This window comes from Rhinoraja longicauda, chromosome 17 (assembly GCF_053455715.1).
Source record: "Rhinoraja longicauda isolate Sanriku21f chromosome 17, sRhiLon1.1, whole genome shotgun sequence".
Taxonomy (NCBI): domain Eukaryota; kingdom Metazoa; phylum Chordata; class Chondrichthyes; order Rajiformes; family Arhynchobatidae; genus Rhinoraja; species Rhinoraja longicauda.
The window spans coordinates 16,846,551-16,873,626 of record NC_135969.1 but is presented as its reverse complement, the minus strand read 5'-3'; the positions used below and the strand labels follow the sequence as shown (position 1 = coordinate 16,873,626).

At 45.5% G+C, this 27,076-nt stretch overlaps 1 protein-coding gene across 2 annotated transcripts in view; it reads right to left on the bottom strand.

Annotated features, from left to right (window-relative positions):
• Positions 1-1,055: 1,055 nt before the first annotated feature.
• The window catches only part of hemk1 (HemK methyltransferase family member 1), an 82,286-nt gene continuing 56,265 nt past the window's right edge, over positions 1,056-27,076 (bottom strand). For both annotated transcript variants that reach the window (XM_078413835.1, XM_078413836.1), the window contains 4 exons: positions 19,080-19,185; positions 16,668-16,763; positions 3,673-3,786; positions 1,056-1,260 (listed from right to left, as the gene is read on the bottom strand). In XM_078413835.1, coding sequence (XP_078269961.1) covers positions 1,230-1,260; positions 3,673-3,786; positions 16,668-16,763; positions 19,080-19,185 — 347 coding nt within the window. In that variant the 3' untranslated portion in view covers positions 1,056-1,229. The remainder of the gene's footprint in view (positions 1,261-3,672; positions 3,787-16,667; positions 16,764-19,079; positions 19,186-27,076) is intronic.

Genomic DNA, 27,076 nt, shown 5'->3' with positions numbered 1-27,076 from the left:
CTATATCCCGTGCTCCCGCATCTCGTGACTCGTTAGCCCAACCGAGGGTTCGAGACCCCCCCGCTAATCCGTATGTCCCTACAACACACTCATTGTGGGCTGAACAAGCCTTCATTTGTTAAAAAAGGATACAAAGGAGTAACTCAGCAGGTCAGGCAGCATCTCTGGAGAATGTGGACAGGTGACATTTCGGGTGGCGACACGTCTTCTGACTGAGATTCTGCTTGACCCGGTGAATTTACTCCAGCCCTTTGTATCTTTTTTTGCAAACCAGCATCGTCAGTTCATTGAGCCTCCATCCATGTTGTGGAGATCTACCAATTCATACGTTCAAAAGTTCTAGGAGCAGAATTAGGCCATTCGGCCCATCAAGTCTACTCTGCCATTCAATCTATCCTTCCCCCTTAACCCCATTCTCCTGCCTTCTCCGCACAACCCCTGACACCCGTACTAACCAATTTAAGAGTAGAAAATTAAATAAACGTGGCTACATCATGCAAACCTCCGTGAGATTTTCTCATTTGTTTCCTGTCATTCCGTAGGAAATCCTGGACAGACGGATGAAGGGAAATAATGGTGGACAAGTGGCTCCTCCTCGTCCTGAAGAAAGTCCCACGGTACTTTTTGACAGTCGTGGCATCCCTTGTACATCAAGGATCTTGGTGTGGAGTCACTCGAAGCAGCAGAACCCATAAGGAACGCTGCTCTTTCAGGTGAAGTTGTTATCTATCCATAAGTAACGCTTAATATAAAAACTTAGAAGCAAGGAACTACTGATGTTGCTTTACAAAAAAAAGTCAGAGTGCTGGAGTAACTCAGCGGCTCAGGCAGCATCTCTGGAGAACTATGTAAGAAGGAACTGCAGATGCTGATTTAAACTGAAGATAGACACAAAAAGCTGGAGTAACTCAGTGGGACAGGCAGCATCTCTGGAGAGAAGGAATTGGTGACGTTTTGGGTCGAGACCCTTCAGTCTGAAGAAGGGTCTCGACCCGAAACATCACCCATTCCTTCTCACCAGAGATGCTGTCTGTCCCGCTGAGTTACTCCAGCTTTTTGTGTCTATCTCCGGAGAACTATCCAGTTTCTCCAGGGATGCTGCCTGACCTGCTGAGTTGCTCCAGCTCTTTGTGCCTATTAATATAAACCTTTCGGAATTGTACATAGATAATGTATCAGTCTCTTTTAAGTCCACGTGAGGAGGCAAGAGCTTGGTCCTTTAGTCTTTTTTACTTCCTCTGTAATATGCAGAAACGTTGCCTGTAATGCAAATAAATAAATTTGTGTATTACAACCAGATATTTCAATGTCATGAGCACACCACATCAATTCCTGGTATTCCCAATTTCCCCCCGTGATCTAATGCTTTAGGATAACTTGCTTGCATATTTTTTAAATTAAGGGCGGCACTGTAGCGCAGCTGGTAGAGCTGCTGCCTCACAGCGCCAGACACCCGGGTTCGATCCTGACCTCAGGTCTGTGTGGAGTTTGCACGTTCTCCCTGTGACCAAGTCGGTTTCCTCCGGGTGCTCCGGTTTCCTTCCACATCGCAAAGCCATGCAGGTTTACAGGTTCATTGGCCTCTGTAAAATTGCCCCTCGTGTGTAAGGAGTGGGTGAGAAAGTGTGGTAATATAGAACCAGTGCGAATGGGTGATCGATGGTTGGCGTAGTTTTAGTGGGCCAAAGGGCCTGATTCCATGTTGTATCTCTAAAATAAACCAAATTAAACTAATGTCCTCCCTACTAGGCTCCAGCTAGGTTGGTTATACCAAGCAGTATTAATGTACAGTGCTTTTGTAATCCAGCATCTTTCTTATTTCCTTATATCTACAACACTCTGATGTTCATAGGGATCTTGGGGTCCATGTTCCCCTGAAAGTGGCAACACAAGTAGATAGAGCGGTAACAAAGGAATGTGGTATGCTTACCTTCATCGGTCGGGCATTAAGAATAAGAGTCAGGAAGACATGTTGCAGCTTTATGGGACTCTGGTCAGGTTAATTGTGAGCATTGTGTGCAGTTGTGGTCGCTCCATTCTTGAACAATATACAGCGGGGCCTTACTGGAGAGGCTGCCACACTGGACCTCCTATTAGAGTCATTAGGCTCCCCTGGTTTAATTGAATTTTCTGAAGAGGTCACCAAGAGGTTTGATGAGGGCCGAGTGGTAGAGAGGAGGAATCGACAGTCGGAACCTATAGTCCGGGTTGGGTCCGAACTGGGAGGTCTGGAACCAGAGCTGGGATCCAGGAGGTAAAAGATGGAGGTGCAGGCAAGTCCCGAGTAAACAAATGTGGCTGTGGTAGCGAGTCTGGGTTAAAGCATGGTCGTAGAGTCGGAGAGCAAGGGGAATCACAGAGGGGGAGCATTGAGAGAGAGGATGTTGTCAAACTCTCGTCGGAGAGAGGAGGATATTGACTGTCGGCACCTATAGTCCTGGTTGGGTTCGTATCGACTGTCAGAACCTATAGTCCAGGTTGGGTCTGCATTGACTGTCAGCACCTATAGTCCGGGTTGAGTCCGTATCGACTGTCAGCACCTATAGTCCGGGTTGGGTCCGTATCGACTGTCGGAACCTGTAGTCCGGGTTGGGTCCGTATCAACTGTTGGCATCTATAGTCCGGGTTGGGTTCGATCGACTGTCGGCACCTATAGTCCGGGTTGGGTTGACATCCATATGGACTTTAGCAAGGCCTTTGACATGATCCTTCAATGTAGGTTGGTCTGGAAGATTAGATCGCATGGGATCCAGGGTAGGGATTGAATCCGGGTAGGTCTCTGGTGCCGTGAGAGCCACTCTGCCGCACTTTGCACCAACGATCCTAAGTCTCTCTCCTTTAACCTTATGTGTGTCAGCTCCTCAGCCATTTCTATCACCGTATTCTTTAACCATGTTCTGAATCTCTTGCAAGCTTTGTGTAAAAAAATGTCTTCAGGTTCCTATTAAAATTCTTCCCCTTCACCTTAAACCTATATCTTGGGGGGGGAGGACATGTACAAGTTATCTTACTTCTGTCTTGTGAATCCAACTCTCTACTTATGCAAAGAACATCTTCTTCTACCATCTAAAACCTGCGCACGCTCATTAAAGTTTTATGGGGATTCTCTACATTGCCTTTACATAACTCCTGCTACGATGGCAAGTGTCGTTACTTTTTAATAAAGCCGCTCACCATCTGAACTATTCCTTTTATTGCCTTGTAAACAGGATTCCACACAGCTCTCTGTTCATGCATATTTCTTTAATATAACATACCCCACAGGTGTCAGAGGTTATGGAGAGAAGGTGGAGAATGGGGTTAGGATTAGAGAGATAGATCAGCCATGATTGAATGGCGAAGTGGACTTGATGGGCCGAATGGCCTAATTCTACTCCTACCATTTATGACCTTATGACCGTCTATTTTATTATCCACCCTCTTGTCAAAGGCACATGGTTATAAAACTAATAGAAGATAGACACAAAATGCTGGAGTAATTCAGCGGATCAGGCAGCATCTCTGGAGAAAAGGAATCGGTGACATTTCGGGTCGAGACACCTTCAGACTAAAACAAATTCTTTGCTCTCCGTCTGTCAGTGTGACTCATTCTGTCCCTGCTCGCTGTTAGTTACACAATGGGTTTTTAAAGATTATGTCGGTTCATATTAAACTATGAAACCTGATGCTTACTTTCCGTAGAGGTCCTGGTGGGTAGCTTGATAGCTGAGCTGCAGTTTGGGGTATTCCTGAAGCCAATTTTCTATCATCACTGGATGTCTGGGATCCACCTCAAGGAAAACCTTCCTAGAGCAAAGAGGAAACTCGATGGTGAGGTCAACTGAAATGCAGCACCAGAGAAAGAAAGAAAGAAAATAAGTTATTTTCATTTCCATATCCTCAGGGCAACTAACAATAATGAGATACTTTTAAGTCTAGCTCTTGAGCACACAGCCGTCAATGGGTTTAGAGAAAAATCCCACAGCGATGAGCTAACAAGGGAGGCACAGTTTTAAATATAAAGTCATAGAGTTATACAGTGTGGAAACAGGCCCTTTGACCCAACTTGCCCACGCCCACCAACATGCCCTATTTACACTTGTCCCACCTGCCTGCGTTTGACCCATATCTCTCTAAGCTTATCTTATCCATGTACCTGTCTAAATAGACAATAGACAATAGACAATAGGTGCAGGAGTAGGCCATTCAGCCCTTCGAGCCAGCACCGCCATTCAATGCGATCATGGCTGATCACTCTCAATCAGTACCCCGTTCCTGCCTTCTCCCCATACCCCCTCACTCCGCTATCCTTAAGAGCTCTATCCAGCTCTCTCTTGAAAGCATCCAACGAACTGGCCTCCACTGCCTTCTGAGGCAGAGAATTCCACACCTTCACCACTCTCTGACTGAAAAAGTTCTTCCTCATCTCCGTTCTAAATGGCCTACCCCTTATTCTTAAACTGTGGCCCCTTGTTCTGGACTCCCCCAACATTGGGAACATGTTTCCTGCCTCTAATGTGTCCAATCCCCTAATTATCTTATATGTTTCAATAAGATCCCCCCTCATCCTTCTAAATTCCAGTGTATACAAAATGTTTCTTAAATGTTGCAATAACACCTGCCTCAACTACCTGCTCTGACAGCTCATTGCATACACCCTCCACCCTTTCTGTAAAAAAGTTACCCCTCTGGTTCCTATTAAATCTTTCCCCCCTCACTTTAAACCTATGTCCTCTGGTTCTCGATTCCCCAATTCTGGGCAAGAGACTCTGTGCGTCTACCCGATCTATTCCGCTCATGATTTAGTACACCTCTATAAGATTACCCCTCATCCTCCTGTGCTCCAAGGAATAGAATCCTAGCCTGCCCAACGTCTCCCTATAGTTCAGACCCTCTAGTCCTGGCAACGTCCTCGTAAATCTTCTCTGCACCCTTTCCACCTTGACAACATCTTTCCTATAACATGGTGCCCAAAACTGAACAATCTACAAATTGTTCAAAATAGCCAAAAGTTTATTTTTGCTTTGACTTGTGCTGTTGGAAAAAAGAAAGATTAAATTTGTTGGGTCTTAAAGACTGTGAACGACAGCCTCTATATAGTCAACAGAAATCCTCATCCAAAAATAACATTGCTTGGGATGGGAGCCAGATAGAAATGTATAATAATGAATACTGGAGAGCCACAGATCGAGCAACTGTCTCTTCAGTCTGAAGAAGGGTCTCGACTAGTAAACATATCACCGATTCCTTCTCTACTGAGATGCTGCCTGACCTGCTGAGTTACTCCAGCATTTTGTGAAATAAATACCTTCGATTTGTACCAGCATCTGCAGTTATTTTCTTACACTAATTAGGATATAGGATAGTTAATAAAAGTTCATAAGTTCTAGGAGCAGAATTAGGCCATTCGGCCCAACAAGTCTACTTTGCCATTCAATCATGGCTGATCTATCTTTCCCTCTCAACCCCATTCTCCTGCCTTCTCCCCATAACCTCAGAATCAAGAATCTCCGCCTTAAAAATATCCATTGATTTGGTCTCTAAAGCCGCCTGTGGCAATGAATTCCACAGATTCATCACCCTCTGACTAAAGAAATTCCTCCTCATGTTGTTTCAAAAGACACATCCTTTTATTCTGAGGCTGTGTCCTCTAGTCCTAGACTCTCCCACTAGTGGAAACATTCTCTCTGCATTCATTCTATCCAGGCCTTTCACTATTTTTGAAAGTTTCAACGAGGTCCTTCTAAACTCCACTAAGAACAGGCTCAGTGTCATCAAATACTCATGATATATTAACCAATCATTCCTAGCATCATTCTCGTTAACCTCCTCTGGACCCTCTTCAATGCCAGCACATCCTTCCTCAGAGATGGGGGCCAAAGCTGCTCACAATAAAAACCAAAAACAGTGGGGCAGCTGGTAGAGCCGCTGCCTCACAGCACCAGAGACCCGGGTTCGATCCTGACCTCGGGTGCTGTCTGTGTAGAGTTTGCACATTTTCCCTGTGACTGCGTGGGTTTCTTCCATGTGCTTCGATTTCCTCCCACATCCCAAAGACGTGCGGGTTTATGAGCTAATTGGCTTATGTAAATTGCCCCTAGTGTGTAGAGAGTGAAAGTGAAAGTGGGATAACATAGAACTAGTGTGAGTGGGTGATCAATGGTCGGCATGGATGCGATAGGCCGAAGAGCCTGTTTCCATGCCATATCTATAAATTAATTATAACTTGCGGAAGGCACAAAGTGCTGGAGTAATTCAGTGGGTCAGGCAGCATCCCTGGAGAAAAAGGTTAGGTGACATCTCAGGTCGGGACTATTTCTTCTGAAGAAGGGTCTGAAGAAGGGTCCTGACCCGAAACGTCACCTATCCTTTTTCTCCAGAGATGCTGCCTGACCCGCTAAGTTACTCCAGCACTTTGTGCCCTTCTTTGGTATACGCCACCAGTTCTTTGTTTCTAAACTTGAGGCAGATCGGGAGATCAGGACTAAATCTTGACCAAATGAGAGGCCCGTTTAAGTGCCTGATAACAGTGGGGCATCAAGGAGTGTGGGATTACTGCAAGGAAGTGGTACTGAGGTAAAAGATAAGCTGCAATCTTACTGAATGATAAAGCAGACATGGTTAGCCAAATAAAGGCACAAAGTGATGGAGTAACTCAGCGGGTCAGCCAACATCTCTGGAGAACATGGACTGGCGTGGTAGCCAAATGGTGAACTCTTTAAGTATCATAAGTTCCAAGAATTATTTTTTGTTAGCTCTGGGGGTGGAACACCAACAGTTCCCCGTTATTTTTCATTGAATCTTGATGATTTGATCTGCAGATTTTCATGAGTTCTGTAAAAATAAAACATCTTAACTTTCCAGCTACAAGGCCCCATTGGACCATTATCTTTGTGATCTTGGACGTGCTATTTCGGAATGTGCTGTTTCGAAACAGATGCGGCCATCTTTCTCAGAATAGGAGGAGGGGGGGGGGGGGGGGGGGGGGACACACATCATGGAGACTTACTGAATCTGGATAGAGTGGATGCGGAGAGGAAGTTTCCACTTATGGGAGAACCTAGGACCAGGGGCACAGTCTCAGAATAAAAGGTGGTGCCTTCAGAAAGGAGATGCGGAAGAATTACTTTAGCCAGAGGATGGTGAATCTGTGGAATTCACCGTCGCTGACGGCTGTGGAGGCCAAGACAATGGGTATTTTTAAAGTGGAGATTGACAGGTTCCTATATAGTTTAGTTTAGGGATATAGCGCCCTTCAGGCTCACCGAGTCCGGGCTGACCAGGGATCTCTGTACACCAGCACTCTCCTAGACACGAGGAACAATTTACAATTATTGTTACCAAAGCCAATGAACCTATAAATCTGTACGTCTTTGGGGTGTGGGGGCAAACTGGAGCACCCAGAGAAAACCCATACTTTCATGGGGAGAAGATACAAATTCCGTGCAGACAGCATCAGTGGTCGGGTCTCTGCTGCCGTAAGGTAGCAACTCTACTGCTGTACCACCGTGCCGCCAGAAAGGAAGGGTGTCAAAGGTTATGGGGTGAGCGCAGGAGAATGGGATTGAGAGGGAGAGATGGCTCAGCCATGATTGAATGGCGGAGCCGACATGATGGGCCGAATGGCCTAATTCTGCTCCCATGTCTTATGATAGTATGACTAGTGTTACTAGGCCTGCTGTGGAAGGCAAGGAAGCATGCCACTGGAGATTTACCCAGGGAAACTTCCCGAGATCTGAACCAAGACAACATCTGCCAACATAAACCCCTCACCCACCTCTTTTTCCAGCTTTCTCCTTCCTAATGCAATTAGTCTGAAGAAGGGACCTGACTCGAATCGTCACAGATCCACGTTCTCCAGTGATGCTGCCTGACACGCTGAGTTACTCCAGTGCTTGTGTCTTTTTTTCGTTAACAAGCATCTGCAGTTCCTTGTGTCAATCAATCAAGACACTGCATGGGACATGTTTACTGAGATGTTGGACTGGTGTAAAATCTGAGGAGAGAACAACTGGACTTCATAAACACAGCAAAAAAATTGGCCCAAGTTTAAAATTGTAATTATATCTGACTAAACTATCTAGCTACTGAATAATATTAACAAGAGATCTGGTGTTTGTGGGAACAGTCAAATAAAAATCTTCTATTCAGTGAGAAGCAATGATCTGGAATAAAGAGAAAGTGTAGTACCGGGAAGATTCAGCAGATTGAAGACAATCCTTGTAAAATGAGAAAGGAGTTATGGTTCAGAAATTCAACTGCGTGGCATTGAAGTAGAATCGTGATTATCGGAAAATCAGCAGATGCTGGAAATGTAAAATAAGAAGGGAAAATGTTGTAAACATTGGTGGCATCTGTGGAGAAAAGAGTCCGAGTTATTATTTCAGTTTGCGGATTCTTTGTTTGATCTGAAAACAAAGTATTTCTGACCTGAAACGTTTGTTGTGTGTCCTTCTCCACCGGTACGACAAGACCTGCTGTTTCCAACTTTTTCAGAAATATGGAGAAATTTGGAACTGCAGATGCTGGTCTTACTGCTGTGTTATTTCATTCCCTCTGCTATCAGGCTTCTGTATGGTCCTTCCATTAGCTGAAGTACTGTCCAATTCACCTCTACCCGATTGCGGGCTTTGTCTATGGAACTGTTGTGCTACAATGCTGAGAACTATATTCTGCACTCTGTGACTTCCCCTTTGCTCCACCTATTGTACTTAAGTTTGACTTAATTGTATTGATGAAAAGTATTATCGAATATCTAGCAACAAAGGAGAGGAATTTCTTCAGCCAGAGGGTGGTGATTCTGTGGAATTCATTGCCACAGACGGCTGAAGAGGTCAAGTCATTGGGTATTTTTAAAGTGGAGATTGTCAAAGGTTACGGGGAGAATGGGGTTGAGAGGGGAAAATAGATCAGCAATGAATGAATAATGGAGTAGACTTGATGGGATGAATGGCCTAATTCTGCTCCTACATCTTATAGTAGATGCTAGTCTCTTGAATTCTTTGGGAGCAGATGCCTTGGACTATCTTTGATCGGACTTTATCTTGCACTAAACATTATTCACATTATTCCCTTTATCATGTATCTGTACACTGTGGATTGCTCAATTGTTATCATGTATTGTTTTTCTGCTGACTGGATAGCAGCAACAAAATGTTTTTCACTGTACCTCGGTACACGTGGCAATAATAAACCAAATAAATACATAAACAATTGGCCGCTGTAAAATTGTTCCTGGTGTGCAGGCAGTGGATGCAAAAGTGGGATAACATAGAACTAGTGTGAATGGGTGATCCACTAAACTAAACTAAACAATATGGAAACAGGGAAAAATAGATCAGCCAAGATCAGCGGAAGTGGCGGCGCTGCCCTGCAGCTGCGGCTCGCCGGCAGTCTGTTTGTCTTTCTTCTTTCTTTGTCTATTTGTTAGTGTTAGATGTATGAAATAGCCTATCTTTAGCTGTGTATATGTGGGGGGTGGTGGGGAGGTGGGGGAAACCTTTAAAAATCTCTTCCTCAACAGAGATGCGACCCTTTCCGAGTCGTATCTCCGTTTGCGCTAAAAAAAAAAAAAATTAAAACGCGGGGCCTTCCATCGCCCGCGGGGCCTTCCATCGCCCGGTGCGGCTCGGCCGCTGGACTTAACAGTGCCCGGTGCGGCTCGGCCGCTGGGCCTTCCATCGCCCGGAACGGCCGCGGGACGGTTCAGCGCCAGGTGTGGCTCGGCCGTGGGGCCTTCCATCGCCCGGCGCGGCTCGGCCGCGGGACTTTACATCACTGGTGCGGCTCGGCCGCAGGACCTAACATCGCCCGGCGCGGCTCGGCCGCGGGACTTAGCTGCGCAAGGTATGGCCGCGGGGCCTTCAATCGCCCGGCGCGGCTCGGCCGCGGGACATTACATCACTGGTGCGGCTCGGCCGCAGGGCCTTTCATCGCCCTGTCGCGGCTCGGCCGCGGGGCTTTCCATCGCCCGGCGCGGCTCGGCCGCGGGCCTTCCATCGCCCGGCGCGGCTCAGCCGCGGGACCTAACATCGCCCGGCGCGGCTCGGTCGCGGGACTTTATATCGCTGGTGCGGCTCGGCCGCGGGACCTAACATCGCCCGGCGCGGCTCGGCCGCGGGACTTAGCTGCGCACGGTACGGCCGCGGGGCCTTCAATCGCCCGGCGCAGCTCGGCCGCGGGACTTTACATCACTGGTGCGGCTCGGCCGCGGGGCCTTCCATCGCCTGGCGCGGCTCGGCCGCGGGACTTTACATCGCTGGTGCGGCTCGGCCACGGGACTTTACATCGCTGGTGTGGCTCGGCCGCGGGGCCTTCCATCGCCCGGCGCGGCTCGGCCGCGGGACTTAGCTGTGCACAGTACGGCCGCGGGGCCTTCCATCGCCCTGCTCGGCCGCGGGATGTTTCAGCGCCCGGTGCGGCTCGGCCGCGGGGACTTGGGCGTGGGGAAGAGAGCGGAAGTTTTGTTGCCTCCATCACAGTGAGGGGGTGTTTGGAGTCACTGTGATGGATGTTTGTGTTGGGGTTATGTGTCTTGTGTTTCTTTTTTTGTGTGACTGCTGGTAACGTAATGACCTCGGTACCGAATGACAAATAAAGGCTCTGTACCTGTATCTGTATCAAATGGCGGAGCAGACTCGATGGGCCGAATGGCCTAATTCTGTTATGTCTTATGAACTTTACTTATCTGATCCAATAGATAGACTGCAAAGCAAAACTTTTCACGGTTTCTCGGTACATGTGACAACAATAAACCTGAACCTAAAGATACTTTGAATTGGATTCATTGCTCCAAAGAGCGAATGTCTGCCATATTATAGTCACGGTCATACAGTGTGGAAACAGGCCCTTCGGCCCAACTTACCCACACTGACCAACATGTCCCATCTACACTAGTCCCACCTGCCTGCGTTTGACCCATATCCCTCTAAGTCTGTCCTATCCATGTACCTGGCGAACTGTTTCTTAAACGTTGCGATAGTACCTGTCTCAATTACTCCTCTGGCATCTCGTTCCGTACACTCACCACCCTTTGTGTGAAAAAGTTACCCCTCAGGTCCCTGTTAAATCTTTCCCACCTCACTTTAAACCCATGTCTGGTTCTCAATTCCCCTACTCTGGGCAAGAGACTGTGCATTTACCCGATCTATTCCTCTCATGAGTTTGTGCATCTCGATAAGATCACCCCTTGTCCTCCTGCGCTCCAAGGAATGTTAAATACATTTATTGCACTGATCTTCCAGCTATTTTGCAATCGAAAATATTCCTTGGCAACGGCAGCAACAAATAATAACATGATGATGTTGAACTTTCAGTGCCGGGAAAGTCATTACAAAATGTTCCCAGAGTTTTAACCGAGTGAGTGCATTCGTGAGAACAGACAGTGGAAATACGTTACTAAAGGGACAATTTAGCAGTGAAAGAAAGCAATTTAAATTAAATTCCACTTGAAGCATAATTTCAAAATATTTTTGGAAAATCCAAATAACTACAGATGCAGAAACGACGAAGTTTCTTGGTTCTGAAACTTTATTTTACTTTCCACAGATATTTCCTGACCTGCTGAGTGTTTCCAGCATTTTACAACATAGAGTGGACGTTTCCATCAGTTGGAGAGTCTAGGTCATAGTCTTAGAATTAAAGGACGTTCATTTTGGAAGGAGATGAGGGGAAATTTATTTAGTCAGAGGGTGGTGAATCTGTGGAACTATTTGCCACAGAAGGCTGTGGAGGCCAAGTCAGTGGATATATTTAAGGCAGAGATAGATAGATTCTTGATTAGTACAGGTGTCAGAGGTTATGGGGAGAAGGCAGGAGAATGGGGTTAGGCGGGAGAGATAGATGAGCCATAATTGAATGGCGGAGCAGACTTAGGGCCAAATGGCCTAATTCTAGTCCTATTCCTTATGACCTTAACATAGAACAGTACAGCACAGGAACAGACCCTGCAGGCCACAATGTCCATGCCAAACATGATGCCAAGACTAACTCTTATCTGCCTTCACTTAATCCATATCCCCATGAAGCTAATCTGCTCTGGTCTGTATTTCCATGTGCATATCCAAAAGCCTCTTAAATGCCACTATCGTTTCTGCTTCCACCACCACCCCTGGCAGCCCTTACCAAACCCATCACCACTCCCCTTGTGAAAAAAAATTGCTACGCACATCTTCTTTAAACTTTGCCCCTCTCATCTTAAAGCTATGCCAACTTGCCTTTGACATTTCCATCCTGAGAAAACAGATCTAAAGTAAAACTAAAACACAACATTCTGGAGCAACTCAGTAGGCCAGGCAGCATTTGTGGAGGGAATGGGCAGGTCTACTTCAGACTCGCCTGTCCATTCCCTCCATTGATGCTGCCTGACTCACTGAGTTTTAGTTTAGTTTAGGTATACAGCGTGGAAACAGTGCCGTTAGCCCACCTATTAACCTATAAACCTGCATGTCTTTGGAATGTGGGAGGAATGTGGGAGGAAACCGGAGCACCCGGAGAAAACCCACGTGGTCACAGGGCGAACATGCAAACTTTGTACAGACAGCACCCGTAGTCAGGATCGAACCTGGGTGTCTAGCGCTATAATGCAGCAACTCTACCGCTGCACCACTGTGCCGTCCTCGTTACTCCACCACTTTGTATTTTGTTCATAAAGACAATATCTATTAGCCTCCCTTCATCAAGCTGAGAAAACTCCTCAAAATCTCAAGCAAATTACATTATTTGACTGAAACATTCAGACTAGGACTGGCAGTGGTTAGTTGGCCCACTCGTTTTTTTAATCAAAATCCAGATGACTTGCTTAGAATGAACATGTGAATAGCACAGTCAGAGTGTTGTACTTACAGCGATGATCTGGTCAGATATTAAACTTAGATTTAGACATTAGATTTAGGGCAGAACAGTGGCGCAGCGAAAGAGTTGCTGCCTTTCAGCGCCAGAGACTCGGGTTCGATCCTGACTACGGGTGCTGTCTGTATGGAGTTTGCACGTTCTCCCTGTTACCGCGTGGGTTTTCTTCAGGTGCTCTGTTTCCTCCAACACGCCAATGACGTGCAGCTTCGTAGATTAATTGGCTTCAGTAAAAATTGTAAATTGTTCCTAGTGTGTAGGACAGAGTACGGAGATCGCTGGTCGGTGCAGACTCTGTCGGCCATAGGGCCTGATTTCGCGCTGTATCTCTACAGTAAACTAAACTAAACCATTCAAACACAAGGTAAGTAATAAAAAACATTCAAGAAATTCTCTGTGGTAAATTCTATTCCATGCAGCAGAAACACTTGGACCATATTCAATATATCCTGATCCAAAGAGGAAATATTTGCACATAATCCCAGCTATTTTAGGAATATTGTTCTTTCTAATTAGTTGGAAATTCAGGTTGATAAAAATCAGTACATCCTGCACTGTATCAAACATTTTAATATAAATATTTAATGATGATTTGTACTCAGAATTGACACTTGATGTGAAACATCAGTTCTGATTTCCTGGTAAAAATCGGGCTATTAAAAGTGACTGTTCTTGAGAATTCAGAATGTGAATTCTTAGTTGGAACGGGGAAGCGGTCTCTATTTATTTAACCAGAGTACTTAATGTTCTTTTCTTCCCTTAAACACCAATCTTCTGATGTGTAGCATACTTACGTCTAGTTTTAGTTTAGAGATACAGCATGGAAACAGGCCTTTCGGCCCACCGACTCCATGCTGAATCATCAATCACTTGCTTATGTTATCCCACTTTCGCATCCACTCCCTACACACCTGGGACAATTTTACAGAGGGCCAATTAACCTGCAAACCACCACGTCTTTGGGATGTGGAAGGAAAGCCTGAGCACCCAGAAGAAACCCACATAGTCACAGGGAGAACGTGCAAACTCCACACAGATAGCACTCGAGGTTGCAATCGAACCCAGGTTACTGGTGCTTTGAGGCAGCAGCTGTACCAGCTGCACCACACTGGCTAATTATCCCAAATTATTGGGTCGTCTCTTAGTGGCTTCCACAAGCTGCGATGAAAACATATAAATAATTATATAGATTGTAGGTCTGTAAATTGTCCCCAGTGTGCAGGATAGAAGTATTATATGGGTGATTGCTGGTCAGTGCTGACTCGGTGGGCTGAAGGGCCTGTTTCCACGCTGTATCTCTCTAAACCACTGCTACACCACCGTCACGTATCAACAAGAATGCCTGGCACTCTGGCCATTCCTTCATCTCTCTGGTAGAAATAAAGAAAGGCAGACGCTGGTTCATACACAAGAGTACACAAAGTGCTGGTGTAACTCAGCGAGGTAGGCAGCACCTCTGGAGAACATGGATGGGTGTCGTTCCGGATTGAGATCCTTCTTCAGACTGGTCGGAAGTTTGAAAAAGAGTCCTGACTTGAAATGTCACCTATCCATGTTGTCCAGAGATGCTGCCTGACCCGCCGAGTTGCTCCGGCACTTTGTGCCTCTTGCCTTGCTGTTTGGCAGCTGCCCTTGACTGCTGTCCTTATGTGATCCGAACACCATAAAGTGAGAGAAACTCGATGTGGTCAAATTGGGAAATATGTAGATTCCTGTTGTAAATGCAACCTCATTCTGTTTCAAATGTTTTTTTGTCCAAATGCAAAGTTTTTTTGCAAGGGACCTGTCTTTAGTTTAATTTAGAGATACGGCGTGGGAACAGGCCCTTCAGCCCACCGAGTCAATGCCGACCATCGGTCACCCGTTCACACTAGTTCTATGTTATCCCACTTTCACATCCACTCCCTACGCATTAGGTGCAATTTACAGAAGCCAATTAACCTACAAACCCGCACGGCTTTGTAATGTAGGTGGAAACTGGAGCACCCGGAGGAATCCCACGCGGTCACAGGAAGAACGTGCGAACTCCGCACAGACAGCACCCGAGGTCAGGGTCGAACCCTGGTCTCTGGTGCTGTGAGGCAACAGCTCTACCAGCTGTGCCACTGTGTAGGCTTAATTTCTGGACATTGAATGAGTTTTTTCCCCCATCTAATTATTTTACTATTTCTTACTTTCCAGGATCCGCCACATTTCTATTCCCTGACAAAGACTGTAAAATAAAGTTCTTGTGCGTCTGTTGCTCTGAATCTTCTGCCTGCAGGTGTCTCTAGCTCCATCTGCAGGAGATAAACATTAATGACCACCCATGGACACACGTGATTCCACTAATGTCATGGTACAGCAAAATAAAATGACTCCTCTTGTAAGTCACGAGAAGAATTTTATGCAATGTACATATTCCACATTTACAAGATAGAATGAATGCACAGAATCAAACACCAAAGAACATAAGTTTAAGATGAGAGGGGAAACATTAATAGGAACCTGAGGGGAACCTTTTTTACTCAGAGGGTGGTGGGTGTATGGAATGAGCTGCCAGAGGAGGTATTTGAGGCAGGTAGCATTTAAAAGGCACTTGAACAGGCACGTGAATGGGGAAAGCTAGAGGGATATGGGCAAATGCGGGCAAATGCAGGCAAATGGGACTAACTTAGATGGGGGCATTTTAATCAACATGGATAAGTTGGGCTTTATGGAAACGGGGCCTTCAGCCCACCAAGTCCGCACCGACCAACGATCACCCCATACACTAGCACTATCCCACACACTAGGGTCAAGTTACAATTTACAGAGGCCAATTAACCTACGAATCCGCACGTCTTTGGATTATGTGAGGAAACTGGAGTACCCAGAGAAAACCCACGCGGTCACAGGGAGAACGTCCGAACTCCATGCAGATATCACCTGTAGTCAGGATCGAACCTGGGTCTCTGGCACCACAAGACAACAACTCTACCGCTGCTCCACCCCTTTACATACTTTGACCCTGATAGTAATTCCTCCCAATATTTTTTTTAAAAAGTAATAAGACTGAATAAGGATGGGAAATGAACCATAGTTCCTTAATATCCCCAGCGAGAGCCGTCACTTTCAAAGCAAACACCACCCCCACACTTGGACATACATCATCCTTTGTTGATAGTTGCTGTACAGAAATCCTGGATGTACATCCAGTTCAGAAAGGCACGGAGAGGAACTTGGAGGACATGGTGTTCCCACTGAGATCATTATTCCTGTCCCATCAGTGATGGGGGTCATAGAGTCATCCAGCACAGAAACAGCCCCTAGAGACCGACTTGTCCATGCTGACTAAGATGCCCCAAGTGCCCGAGTCCACATCTGCCAGTGTTAGGCCCATATCTCTCAAAACCTTTCCTATCCACATACTTGCCCAAATGTCTTTTAAATGCTGTTATAGTACGTGCCTCAACTAACTCATCTGGCAGCTCGTTCTACCCTTCACACCACCTCCCTCCCCTCTCCTCTCAGCCTCCATCATAAGAACCTGAGGACATAGGTTTAATGTGAAAGGGGAAATATTTAATAGGAACCTGAGAGGCGACCTTCCCATGACCAATCAGTATGTGATGAGTCCATAAGTTGTAGGAGCAGAGTTAGGCCATTCGGCCCATCAAGTCTACTCTGCCATACAATCTTAGCTGATCTATCTTTCCCTCTCAACCTCATTCTCCTGCCCGTTCCCCAAATCCCCTCCGCTGACACCTGTACTAATCCACCCTTACAGTGCTGATGTTCCAATAATACATAACGAAAACAAAAATAATAGTCTTAGGACAACATTTTCATGCTAGATTGCAGTAATAAGCCACACTAACCCATTGTCCTTCAGAACCTTTGAAGCAAGATTCAGTATTGCTCTAATGACGTCCATTCCATCCACTCCTCCGTTCAAGGCATCATGGTCTTCATACCTGGAGGCATTAAGTTAAAGTAGCTTTCATTAAATTCTTGGATTTTTTTTGTAGAAACAAGGAACTGCAGATGCTGGTTTACAAATTAATACAGAAAGTGCTGGAGTCACTCAGTGGGCACTTCCTCCGGCAGCTCGTTCCATACGCCCACCACCCTTTGTGTTAAAACGGTACCCCTCAAGTTCCTACTAAATCTATCCCCCCCTCACCTTAAACCTATGTTCTCTGATTCTCAATTCCCCTACTCTGGGTAAGTGACTCTGTGAGTTTACCTGACCTATTCCTCTCGTGATCTTGTTCACCTCTATGAGAATACCCCTTATCCTCCTGTCCCGGCAACATCCTTGTAAATCTTCTCTGCAGCCTTTCTCGCTTGACAACATCAAGCTGAAAACAACTTCCCCCATCGACTCCATCTTTGCTTAGAGAAAGCAGCCAACATATTCTTCCATCAACCACTTTTTTGAGGATGTGACAAGTAAAATGGATGAAGGAGAGCCAGTGGATGTAGTCTATCTAGACTTTCAGAAAGCCTTTGATAAGGTCCCACACGGGGAGGTTGGTGTGCAAAATTAGAGCACATGGTATTGGGGGTAGGTTGTTGACATGGATATTGAATTAGTTGGCCCACAGGAAGCAGAGAGTAGGAATAAGCGGGTCCTTTTCAGAATGGCAGGCAGTGGAGAGTGGAGTGCCGCAAGGCTCGGTGTTGGGGCTGCAACTATTTACAATATATATTAATGATTTGGATGATGGAATTAGAAGTAACACCAGCAGGTTTGCGGACGACACAAAGCTGGGTGGCAGTGTGAACTGCGAAGAGGATGTCAGGAGGCTGCAGGGTGACTTGGACAGGTTGAGTGAGTGGGCGAATGCATGGCAGATGCAGTATAATGTAGATAAATGTGAGGTTATCCACTTTGGCGCCAAAAACAAGGAGGCAGATTATTATCTCAATGGTGTCAGATTAGGTAAAGGGGAAGTGCAACAAGACCTGGGTGTCCTTGTACACTAGTCACTGAAAGTAAACGTGCAGGTACAGCATGCAGTCAAGAAAGCTAATGGCATGTTGGCCATAACGAGAGGATTTGAGTACAGGAGCAAAGAAGTCCTTTTGCAGTTGTATAGGGCCCCGGTGAGACCACATCTGGAGTATTGTGTGCAGTTCTGGTCTCCTAATTTGAGGAAAGACGTCCTTGCTTTTGAGGCAGTGCAGCGTAGGTTCACGAGATTAATCCCTGGGATGGAAGGACTGTCATATGAGCAAAGATTGGAAAGACTGGGCTTGTATTCACTGGAGTTTAGAAGGATAAAAGGGGATCTTATAGAGACGTATAAAATTATAAAAGGACTGGACAAGCTAGATGCAGGAAAATGTTCCCAATGTTAGGGGGGTCCAGAACCAGGGGCCACAGTCTAAGAATTAAGGCGAGGCCATTTAAAACTGAGGTGAGAAGAAACTTTTTCACCCAGAGAGTTGTGAATTTGTGGAATTCTCTGCCACAGAAGGCAGTGGAGGCCAATTCACTGGATGAATTTAAAAGAGTTAAATAGAGCTCTAGAGGCTAGTGGAATCAAGGGATACGGGGAGGGCAGGCACAGGTTACTGATTGTAGAGATCACAATGAATGGCGGTGCTGGCTCGAAGGGCCAAATGGCCTCCTCCTGCACCTATTTTCTATGTTTCTACGCCCCATCTAAGTTAGTCCCATATGTTCATGCCTGGCCCATATCTCTCTGCCTTTCTTAAATGGATAGGACAGGTTTAGAGGGATATAGGCCAAATGCAGGCAGGTAGGATTAGTGTAGGTGGGACATGTTGATCAACGTGGGCAATTTGGGCCAAAGAGCCTGTTTACACATTGCTTCCATACCCCATCCATGTGCCTGTACAAATGTATTTTGAATGCATTGTTGTACCTGCCTCAACTACTTCTTCTGGCAGATTGTTCCGTACACCTACCAGACTGTGTGTGAAAAATTTGCCTCTCAGAATCCCATTAAATCTTTCCCCTCTCACCTTAGATTTAGTTTGGAGATACAGCATGGAAACCGGCCCTTCAACCCATAGGGTCCCCGCTGACATTCAATCGCCTGCTCACTGTAGTTCTATGTTATCCCACTTTCTCAACATTGGGGGGGCAATTTCACACAAGCCAATTAAAGCCGACAAACCTGCACATGATTGGGATGTGTGAGGAAACCTGCCCACGGTCACAGGGAGAACAGGCAATCTTCGCCGAGGTCAGGAGATTGAACCCAAGTCTCTAGCGCAATATTTAAGGAAGCGCGAATAAACGTTTCTGTTGGATTTACCTGAGGATATCCGGCATTAACCCAGCCATATCTTCATGGAATACATATGGAGGGTTACTGACAATAACATCCACGGCTCCACAGACTCGAATCAGTTCACAGGCATCTGTGCAACACAAATGCATGTTTAGGGCTGGTGCCACAATGTATTTTGCTGAGCTCAACCTTGTCGCCTTAAAACAAATATCACAACAAATACAAGAATAACTGGATAAACAAAAATACTTTCATGATGCGGGAAAGGCCAGAGGTTAGTTTAATTTAGCTTATTATTTTCACATGCACTGAGTTACAGTGGGAAGCTTTTTGTTGCGTGCTAACCAGTCTATAACCAGAAAAAAAGGGTTCCGACCTGAAACTTCACCTATTCCTTATCTCCATAGATGCTGCTTGACCCGCTGAGTTACTCCAGCATTTCTTGTCTTTCTTTGGGACAAACCAGCATCTGCAGTTTCTTCCTACACATACATGATTACAATCAAGCAGTCCACAACGTACAGATACTGGATAAAAAAGCATAACGTTTAGTGCAAGATAAAGTCCGATTAAAGATAGTTCAAAGGTCTCCAGTGAGGTAGATGGGAGGTCAGGACAGCTCTCTAGCTGGTGAGAGGAAGGTTTGGTTGCCTGACACCAGCTGGGAAGAAAAAGGTAAGAATAAAAAGGAACTGCAGATGCTGGTTTATACTAAAGATAGACATAAAATGCTGGTCAGACAGCATCTCTGGAGAATATAGATAAGGGACAATTTGAGTTGGGACCCTTCTTCAGACTGATTCCAGTCTGTCAGTCTGAAGAAAGGTCCAGACCCGAAATGTCACCGATCCATTTTTTCCAGATGCTGCTTTTCAGTCATGTTGGTTGCTAGATGCATATTGGCCTGGACATCAGGCTGAACTATCTTGCTTATATTTGAACAGTGCCTGGTTCTTTTATGGCCATCCAAAAGAAATGGGAGCTTGGTATCATCGGAGGCTGATAAAAATATACAAAATTATGAGAGGAATAGATAGGGTAGACAGTCAGAACCTTTTACCCATGGTGGAAATGTCAAAGACTAGAGGGCATAGGTTTAAGGAGAGAGGCCGCAAAGTTTAAAGGAGATGTGCATGCAAGTTTTTTACACATAAGGTTGAGAGTGCCTGGAATGTACAGCTAGGGGCGGTGGTGGAGCTTGATACGGTGGTGGCATATACAGTAAGAGATTTTTAGATCAGCACATGGATATGCAGGGAGTGGTGGGGTATGGATCAGGTACAGGCAGAGGAGATAGACTTGGTATCGTTCGGCAGGACATTGTGGGCCAAAGGGTCTGTTCCTGTGCTGTACTGTTCTATGTTCAGTGTTCTATTCATTGGTACTGGGTGGATCAGTCTAGCCTTCGTGCTTCACTTTCGCAAGTGAAGCTTCATCTGACTTAGAGTGTTGTGGTTAAGGATTGAATAATAATTGGGGAAAATTAAGAATTAGTAATTAACAGAGAGACAATGGAAGCTGCTTGGAACATTTTTCAGGTCTCAAATTGCTGGTGAATGTGTGAGAACCTTGGTTCATGCAACGTATTCATACTGTCAATAAAGCTGCATTATAAGTAGAATGACATTTATCGCCTCTTTGAAAGCAATGCAATCATATTTGAAGTGGAGAATTCAGTAATTAGTGCTGCTGTATCACAATATCTATGTCAGCTCTGAGTTATAACTTGCCACAAACGTCACCCACGGGCAATTAAAAGCAATAAATACGACTGCAATCATCTTCCAGGTTGCAAAAGTGAGACCACACTTGGAATACTGTGTGCAGTTTTGGTCTCCAAATTTGAGGAAGGACATTCTTGCTATTGAGGGTGTGCAGCGTAGGTTTACTAGGTTAATTCCCGGAATGGCGAGACTGTCGTATGTTGAAAGACTGGAGCGAAACTGGAATTTAGAAGGATGAGAGGGGATCTTATTGAAACATAAAAGATTATTAAGGGATTGGACATGCTAGAGGCAGGAAACATGTTCCTAATGTTGGGGGAGTCCAGAACCAGGGGCCATAGTTTAAGAATAAGGGGTAGGCCATTTAGAATGGAGATGAGGAAAACTTTTTACTCAGAGAGTTGTAAATCTGTGGAATTCTCTGCCTCGGAAGGCAGTGGAGGCCTATTCTCTGGATGCTTTCGAGAGTTAGATAGAGCTCTTAATGATAGCGGAGTCAGGGGGTATGGGGAGAGGGCAGGAACGGGGTACTGATTGTGGATGATCAGTCATGATCACATTGAATGCCGGTGCTGGCTCGAAGGGCTGAATGGCCTACTCCTGCACCTATTGTTTATTGTCTAGTGTCTAAAAGTTGTAATTATGGAAGTCGGAAAGAATGAATTTATTGAATGTGGTATGGGTTACTCTTACTCCAAAACAAAGTTCTAAAGAGTCTATTGTACATAGAACGTACAACAGTACGGCACAGGAACAGGCCATTCGGCCCACAATGTCTGTGCTGGACATGGTGCCAGGATAACTAATCTGATCTGCCTGCACGTGATCCATAGCCTTCCATTCCCAGCAGATGCACATGTCTATCTAAAAGCCACTTAAATACCACTTCTCATTTCTGCAACGAAAATGTCAGAGGAAAGTGTGTGGTACAGTGGAGTTTTGCAGAGTTTCGATATCATAATCTTAGTTCGGAGTTTCAACTTCCTTCTCCTTTGTTAAGATTCTTCCCTTTCCTGAAAAACTTCCCTTTAGCCAAGCTGCCAGCTGCCAGCAAGAACACTGCACAAAGTGAGGATGAAGCAGTGGCTAGGGTAGGCGTGGAATCTTTGGCCACTGGAGATTGCTGGCTGACAGCAAGGATTGCTGGAAAAACTTTTTCAGTCAGAGTTGTAAATCTGTGGAATTCTCTGCCTCGGAAGGCAGTGGAGGCCTATTCTCTGGATGCTTTCGAGAGTTAGATAGAGCTCTTAATGATAGCGGAGTCAGGGGGTATGGGGAGAGGGCAGGAACGGGGTACTGATTGTGGATGATCAGTCATGATCACATTGAATGCCGGTGCTGGCTCGAAGGGCTGAATGGCCTACTCCTGCACCTATTGTTTATTGTCTAGTGTCTAAAAGTTGTAATTATGGAAGTCGGAAAGAATGAATTTATTGAATGTGGTATGGGTTACTCTTACTCCAAAACAAAGTTCTAAAGAGTCTATTGTACATAGAACGTACAACAGTACGGCACAGGAACAGGCCATTCGGCCCACAATGTCTGTGCTGGACATGGTGCCAGGATAACTAATCTGATCTGCCTGCACGTGATCCATAGCCTTCCATTCCCAGCAGATGCACATGTCTATCTAAAAGCCACTTAAATACCACTTCTCATTTCTGCAACGAAAATGTCAGAGGAAAGTGTGTGGTACAGTGGAGTTTTGCAGAGGTTCGATATCATAATCTTAGTTCGGAGTTTCAACTTCCTTCTCCTTTGTTAAGATTCTTCCCTTTCCTGAAAAACTTCCCTTTAGCCAAGCTGCCAGCTGCCAGCAAGAACACTGCACAAAGTGAGGATGAAGCAGTGGCTAGGGTAGGCGTGGAATCTTTGGCCACTGGAGATTGCTGGCTGACAGCAAGGATTGCTGGAAAAACTTTTTCAGTCAGAGTTGTAAATCTGTGGAATTCTCTGCCTCAGAAGGCAGTGGAGGCCAATTCTCTGAATGCATTCAAGAGAGAGCTAGATAGAGCTCTTAAGGATAGCAGAGTCAGGGGGTATGGGGAGAAGGCAGGAACGGGGTACTGATTGAGAATGATCAGCCATGATCACATTGAATGGTGGTGCTGGCTCGAAGGGCCGAATGGCCTACTCTTGCACCTATTGTCTATTGTCTATTGCAGGAGGATCTGAAGAGGAGTATTGAGCATGTATGGCTAATTGAGCATGTAGGACTAATCATATGCCTTCTGATTTAGTTTAGTTTAGAGATACAGCACAGAACAGGCCCTTCAGCCCACCGAGTCCGTGCCAACCAGCGATCACCCCGTACACTAGCACTATCCTACACACTAGGGACAATTTACAATTTTTACCAAAGCCATTTAACCTACAAATCTGTACATCGTTGGAGTGTGGAAGGAAATGGGAGCACTCTGGAAAACCCCACATGGTCACAGGGAGAACGTACAATCACCCATTGTGAAGATCAAACCCGGGTCTTTGGCACTGTAAGGCAGCAACTCTCCTGCTGCGCCACCGTGTCGCACCAGTCTCCTGAGCCAGTGTGAGGTGCTGCACTTTGAGAGGTTGAATGAAAGGGTAAAGTATACAATTAATGGTATCACCCTTAGCAGCATTGATGTCCAGAGGGATCTTGGGGTAGAAGCCCATAACTTTCCGATAGTGGCAACATAAGTAGATAGGGTGGTAAAGAAGGCTTATGGTATGCTTGCATTCATTGGCAGGGCATTGAGTATAAGAGTTAGGAAATCATAATGCAACTTTGTAGAACGTTGGTCTGGCCGCATTTGGAGTATTGTGTACGGTTCTGGTCGCCCCATTACAGGAAGGACGTGGAGGTTTTGGGAAGGGTATAGATGGGGTTTACCGGAATTATGGCTGGATTAGAGGGTATTAGCAACAGGGAAATGTTAGACGGACTTGGGTTGTTTTCACAGGAACGCCGGAGGTAGCGGGGAGACCCGAGACTGTCGAATAATTAAAATATGTTCAATATATAAACAGATGAATGTACAGTACAGAATATATGATATATTTACAGTAATCATAAATCTTAATAAATTCTATCAACTGTGAGGAAAACAATGTAATTTGCCGTCTGCCAAATATATGAAGTTAGAAAATAGCCAAGTAAGATTTAAACAAAATATTTACAAATATGGGAGGCATAGGTAGGATAGACCATCCAAACCTATTTCCAATGATGGAAATATCAAATACTAGAAAGGTGAGAGGGGCAAAGTTTAACAGAGATGTACAGAGCAAGTTGTTTTACACAGAGCAAGGTGTTGAGTGCCTTGTATGTGCTGCCAGAGGTGGTGGTGGAGGCAAATATGATAGTGGCATTTCAGAGGCCTTTTGGATATGCACATGGTTATGTAGGGGGATGGGGAGATATGCATTATGTGCAGGCAGATAAGGGTTGGTCTTGACATCATGTTCAGCACAGACATTGTGGGCCGAAGGGCCTGTTCTTGTGCTGTACTGTTCTGTGTTCTCCCCAGGGAAGAGGACATCAAGGTCCCCTCCCTCTCCTCACCCGTATCCACCTATCACTTGTCAAGCTTTGGCCTACTGCCACCTCTCTTTTCCAGCTTTCTCCTTCCCTACTCCATCAGCCGGAGGGTTCTGACCAGAAACGTCGCCTATCCATTCCCTCCAAAGATACTGCCCGACCCGCTGAGTTACTCCAGCACGCTGCGTTTTGCTGTTGTGTTTCCAAGGATCTTGGGTTTCTGTATTTAAAATAGACCCCAGTAGATTCTAAAATAATTAAAATATGTTCAATATATAAATAGATGAATGTACAGTACAGAACATATGATATATTTACAGTAATCATAAGTCTTAATGAACTTTATGAACTGTGAGGAAAAAAATGTAATTTGCCGTCTGCCAATTATATGAAGTTAGAAAATAGCCAAGTAAAATTTTAACAAAATATTTACAAGGCCATGTTCCATACAAATGTCTACTCCACCCTTCTTCAACTAACCCCATTAATATCTTCTATTTTACCCCCACGTGAGTTAATCAAGTTTCATAAACTCATAGAAACATAGGTGCAGGAGTAGGCCATTCGGCCCTTCGAGCCAGCACCGCCATTCAATATGATCATGGCTGATAATCTAAAATCAGTACTCCGTTCCTGCTTTTTCTCCATATCCTTTGATTCCTTTAGCCCTAAGAGCTAAATCTAACTCATAGGTTATACGAGCAGAACTAGGCCATTCGGCCCATCACGTCTACTCTGCCATTCAACCATGGCTGATCTATCTTTCCCCCTCAACACCATCCTCCTGCCCTCTCCCCTTAACCCCTGACACCCTTACCAAACCAGAATCTGCCAATCTGTGCCTTAAAAATATCCTTTGACTCGGGTGGCACGGTGGTGCAGTGATAGGAGTTGCAGCCTTACAGCGTCAGGCACCCGGGTTCGATCCTGAACATGGGTGCCATCTGTACGGAGCTTGTACGTCCTCCCTGAGGTTTTCTCCGGGCGCTCCGGTTTCCTCCCACACTCTAAAAATGTACAGGTTTGTAGGTTGATTGGCTTCTGTAAATTATAAATTGTCCCCAGTGTGTAGGACAGTTCTAGTGTACAGGGTGATCGCTGGTTGGCACAGACTCGGTGGGCCGAAGAGCCTGTTTCCACGCTGTGTCTCTATAGTCTAAAGACGGCCTCCACAGCCTTCTGTTGCAATGCATCTACCTCCTAATGCATCTCTGTTACTCGCCTCAACTGCTTCTTGCGGCGATAGGTTTCTGCTGAGCAAAGACATTTCTCCTGCAAGTCACTGATTAACGTCCTATTCTTGGTGTCCCTGACGAACCCACTGACTCCCGGCTGTCAAACAAGCTAAAATAAACACGCTTCTATCTATCACTGAGACCGGCATTGATTCTGATTTAGCGGTCAAACAAACATACTACTCAACAAATAAAAACCCTGCACGATTTCACTGATTATGAGCTTTTCCGAGTTCACTTGAGATGATAAAGATGAACCCTTGGTAGGCAGCTGATGGGAGACAATATTGTTCCGCAGAAATGATAAACCACTTCTGGAAGAGTGGGATACATTGGGACAAACGAACTTCCATGCCTTCATTTTCTGCGATTTTCAGTACAAATTCCTGAGAAGTGATCTACAACCTATCTAATTATTTATATGAAAGATAGACACAAAATGCTGGAATAACTCAGCAGGTCAAGTGGCATCTCTGGAGAAAATGGATGGGTGATGGTTACATGTACTGCCTAACTCCCTGAGTTACTCCAGCACTTTTAGTTATAGTTTTAGAGATACAGCGTGGAAGCAGGCCCTTCAGCCCACCGAGTCCGCACTGACCAGTGATCACATCGAACACTAGCATTATTCTACATACTGGGGACAATTTTTACAATTTACAGAAGCCAATTAACCAACAAACCTGTACGTCTTTGTGATGTGGGAGGAAACCGGAGCACCCACAGGAAACCCACGTGGTCACAGGGAGAACATACAAACCCCACACAGACAGCACTCAAGGTCAGGATCAAACCTAGGTCTCTGGCGCAACTCTATCCCTGCGCCACTGTGCCGTTCTGTATACATTGTATATCTGTGGTATTAACATGCCTCTGCAGTTCTTTGTTATTATATTATTAATTATTTATTGCAGCTTGAGGAATCTGCTGCGAGACAACCCCATCATTTGGGACATTAAGGCACAGTGGTGCAGCTGCTGGAGTTTCTGCCTCTCAACTCCAGAGACCCAGGTTCCATCCTGATCTGTGTGGAGTTTGCACGTTCTCCCCGTGACCGCATGGGTTTCTTCCAGGTGCTCCGGTTTCCTCCCACATCCCAAAGATGTGTGGGTTTGTACGTTAATTTGCCTCTGTAAAATGGCCCCCAGTGTGTCGGGACTGGTGAGAAAGTGGGATGGAGGGGTGTTGGGAACAATAAGCGTTTTACTTGTAGGTAGACACAAAATGCTGGAGTAACTCAGCTGGACAGGCAGCATTTCTGGAAAGAAGGGATGGGAGACGTTTCGGGTCGAGACCCTTCTACAGACTGAAATTTTTTACTTGCTGCAGCTTTACCGGCACAATAAATGCAATAACACTACAAATAAATCTACAATAAATGATCAATTATCCTAAGAAAACCTGAGGATAACATAGAACTAGATGTGTAGAAAGGAACTGCAGATGCTGGTTTATACTGAAGATAGACACAAAGCGCTGGAGTAACTCAGCGGGTCAGGCGGAGTCTCTGGAGAAAAAGATAGGTGATGTTTTGGGTTAGAA